This window comes from Brassica oleracea, chromosome C2, assembly GCF_000695525.1.
Source record: "Brassica oleracea var. oleracea cultivar TO1000 chromosome C2, BOL, whole genome shotgun sequence".
Classification (NCBI taxonomy): domain Eukaryota; kingdom Viridiplantae; phylum Streptophyta; class Magnoliopsida; order Brassicales; family Brassicaceae; genus Brassica; species Brassica oleracea.
In genome coordinates this window covers 9588843-9593018 of record NC_027749.1, presented here as the reverse complement: position 1 = coordinate 9593018, position 4176 = coordinate 9588843, and the positions used below count along the sequence as shown (strand labels likewise).

At 36.2% G+C, this 4176-nt stretch overlaps 1 protein-coding gene across 1 annotated transcript; it reads right to left on the bottom strand.

Annotated features, from left to right (window-relative positions):
- Nucleotides 1–2916: 2916 nt before the first annotated feature.
- Nucleotides 2917–3807, bottom strand: LOC106323382. The gene has a single exon (XM_013761519.1). The coding sequence runs from the start codon at nucleotides 3805–3807 to the stop codon at nucleotides 2917–2919; it is 891 nt and encodes a 296-aa protein (XP_013616973.1).
- Nucleotides 3808–4176: the final 369 nt, after the last annotated feature.

The following is a 4176-nucleotide window of genomic DNA, read 5'->3' as shown; positions in this document are numbered from 1 at the left end:
ATTAAAAAATTAGCGCCAAAACGACCTAGTATTGAAAAAATGTTAAAATTATACACAGTCAAATATACATAAATACGGCCGAAGGTTATATTGCGGTTTGACTGGCACTTGGAGGGTTGACCCGTGGGTTTTTGAGTTCGCGGATTAATTTGCAAAAAAAAACCACATTGAGGGTTTTTTTTCAGAAAACCCTTTGTTTTATGTTTGGAAACGTCGAAAATATTTAAAATGAGTGTGTTCACATGAGACCATACACGTGGTTTATATTTGCTTCTCTTCTTTACCTCTTTTCATACTGTCACCGTGTATAATCTTACAAGAAACAGCTAATTAATAGTCAAACTTGAGGTAATAGTTATTGGTTGATGATTCCGTGAAAAACCACTACACGTTAATGCAAACTTTTCATCACCCATCACACACATAGACAATTAGATTTGCCTTTGTTTCCTTTAGAAACCGGGAGGCGGTACCAAGTTGTTAAATCAGTGTTGGCTGAATATAATTACAATTGAAATTCAAGATCCAACTCTATCCTACACGACTAGTAAATGTTAATTTCGGCTTGGCCCAAATAATTTTCAGAACTTCTCGGCATTAAAACACTTTTTAAAGTATATATGCTATACTCCTATAATTGGCATCATGCATATGATAATTGTTGTATTTTACTATTAAGAGTTTAAAGCATCTTTAATTCTGGCAGAATAAGAATTAAAAAGGCTATGGTAAAATGTAATGGAAAATAGCTGGAAACACGTAAAATAGAGATGTTCTGACTTTGATGGGAGAAAGTTGTGTAGGGCTCATCTTACTGCTCCATCATATAAAAAAGTTCCAACATTATAATGTCACATCAAAGACTCGTCTAAACACAAATATGTTTTTTAATTAAAAATGAATGTTTAGAACACCCATTTCCCCACGTTTTTTTATACCTTAAGGTTAGAAGTTACCAACTCTATATTATTTACACATATTTTTACGTGTTATATTCATCTAGCGTGGCCTTTAGCCACTCCTACTTGTGTAATATAAAGTTCAGTTAATAAACGTTAACGAAGTGGTATCCTTGGCAAAAAAAGAAAAAAAAAAACGTTAACGAAGTGGTATTATTTAAATGTTTTTATTTATTTTGATTGACACAATGATCAATATTTACAATTTGTATTTAATAATGTAAAAGAAATCACGTATTACTCTATATTTACACGATACTACTATAAAACATGTAGGGATGATTATATAAGAGTTACTAGCATTTGAATTTCTTATAAAAGTAAGTATATACTCTAGTAAGAAGAGACGCTATGAACTAATGAATTTTTCCTCTCAAATTCACAAATCTGTGCGGCACTTCTTTCTTGATTTCATAATAACTGAATATTACCATGCCCAGATTTCACAATATTGTGATTACGTGGAAGACATCATTTTTAGAATTTATTTATTCGGATTGAGTGGGTACAAAATTACATATATAATTTTTATTTTAAATTTGTTCGGTTTTCCTGAAAAGCAATCTCAACCAATTAGGTTAACTTTAGCTGACTATAAAGTAGCAATGAAATATGTATAATTATTCCAAGCTGAACATTAACAATTAAACAACTGAGTGATCATATAGAAGTCTGGGATATAGGCAATAGATATATTCATATATATATATGTAGAGTGGCAACTTGAAATTCAATGTCAAAAAACTAATTTCTAACTTTATTTATGTTTCTTCTTCAAGTTGATGTATTGAGTTAGAAAAAAAAATTGATGTATCGAAGATGACAATATTACTCAAAATGTGGAGTCGACGATATCGCGTGGATGCTAGCTGCAACGACCGACCATTTACGGACCACAGTTGACTTTGATTTCGTAGGAAATAATTTCAAATTATATTATTATAAACATTTGTCCACTCTTAGTTACACGTCTCTCCAGTTTTTTTAAATATAATGCAATACTCCAAGTTATTGCATACCTGCATGTATTGGTCACACCCACATGGGTCGCCGATGCAGCATTTACTATAACGATGGATAACGGACAAATAATATAGGTATGGACTTTATTGTAACTCAAATATTCAATCAGAAGATTTCAAGATTCTGAGGATGGTCTGGATTAAATTTGTGGACGAACGGTCCATACTCTGTAGATATGGATTTAAATTATTTTTATTTTTATAAACCCTATCGGCTATGGCTATCGATCGCTCCGGAAGAAACACACTTAGTGCTACAGAGTGCACTAGCCCGAAAGAGTACTACATTGTCTGATCCGAGTTTAAAATACCTTCCGACTATTGTCAGAGTGAACCGATTGTCTGTTACGATCTATCATGTAAATCAGTAGGACCGAAACATAAGCCTAGATTGACTAATTTAAATATGGATTAAAAAAATTTCTCGTTTCAATCCAAGTTTTGGTATTGAGTGTGTTTTTTCTTGTCTGCCGTGTTGAGTTTAACAAATTAGGAAAAATAATTACAGTATTCTTTGGTTTAGAAACCATAAACTATGTTTTTCTATATATCTATCAAGATTTAATTTGATTTAGTTCAGTTGATTTCATTACAATGTCTGATGAAGTAGGTTGAAATGCATGTGTCATTACGTTTTTCATCATTAGTTAATACTTAATAGCGACTTGGCTACTAGCAAGTCTACTAGAATCATCGGTTGAAAAAACTAGTATCTATATATAATCATGATATCATCTAATATGTATCCTATTACAAATATTCTAAATTTGATTTGAAAATGATATTATATGGTTTTAGAGTCCGTTGTTAACCATGAACATCAACGATTCAACATATTGGTACGCGGTCTCACTCGGAGTTGGACTCACTACTTCGTCTCATCCTTTTTTTTTTTTTTTGGGACAACTGAAAATTTTAATATTAAGCAGAGAAATTTAGAGGGTATAAGAGCTTGGGCTTGAGCCAGAATGTAAGCAGGCCTTAGCATATAAGTCCGCATGCCCATTTAGCTCCCTTTTGATAAAAGAAAAACGACATGAAAATGAAGAAGAAAGAGAGAACGCGGCGATGTCCGAGAGTACTCCGTAAAGCTCGGTCGGATGACGTCCCGCAGTTATTGCTCCGATGAGCTCTTGGGAATCTGATTTTAACCAGATGGTGTTGAGATTGAGATTGATCGCGTGATGGAGGGTGTTCCTTATTGCTAAGGCCTCCGCCATACGGGCTGAAGAGACGTGTTCCTGAAACAGAGATCCTCGAGTGATCTCTTTTCCTTGGAGATCGGTGAATATCCAGAACAATCCCGCTTCTCCTGTGTCAGATCGCCACGCTGCGTCGGTATTGCAACATATTGAAGTGGGGTGGAGATTCTCGTGAGAGGTGGAGTGGGTGATGATCTGTTGTGGTGAGTCCGTTTTGCGAATCTTTGATTGGGCTCGATCCCATTCCATTAAAGCGATGATGGCTTTGAGGACAATCTCGGGTGCTGTTGAGGGCTTTTTCTCGAAGACAAGATTGTTCCTAGAGATCCACAGAAACCAACAAACCCAAGGGAAGATGTTGATTGTGAAACCATAAGGAGGAAGCGGAATCCAGGAGCCAGACGAGATGAGGGCCTCTTTAAAGGACACAACTTGGGAGGCATCGAACGTATGTGACCAGGGACCTAGGCTCCATACCTCGCGAGCAAAGGGACAGTTAATCAGGAGGTGGAGAGTAGTTTCAGATTCCCCGCATCTACAACATAGTGTAGGGATAAGGAGCCCCCGCTTCTGGAGGTTTTCACCCGTTGGGAAGGCATTTTGACCAACCCTCCAAATAAACATCTTTATCTTAGGTAGCATTTGAGCTGACCACACACATTTGTTCCAGTTCCAGCCATTTATATCATTGTTCAAGAGTGGGAGTGTCGATTGAACCTTAGGAGATTGAAGTGAGAGATAACCAGACTTTGCAGTGTACTCACCAGACTCATGATAAGTCCATACATGAGTGTCAGGGGCTCATTGTTTGCTAGGACGAATGTTTAGAATGAGGTTCGCTAGCTCCGGGAGAAGGTTGTTTATCTTGGCCTTGTTCCATTCCTTCGTTTCTCTAGAGAGTAGGTCTGAGACTAATAAATATTGATCTTTTTCTAGTACAGGTCCCATTGGTTGTATGGATGAAGCTGAGTCCATCCAAGACTCTTTCCATAC

What these genes read in the sequence shown, in the direction of transcription:
- LOC106323382 (XM_013761519.1), bottom strand. Translation starts at nt 3,807, where the DNA reads ATGTTTATTTGGAGGGTTGGTCAAAATGCCTTCCCAACGGGTGAAAAC.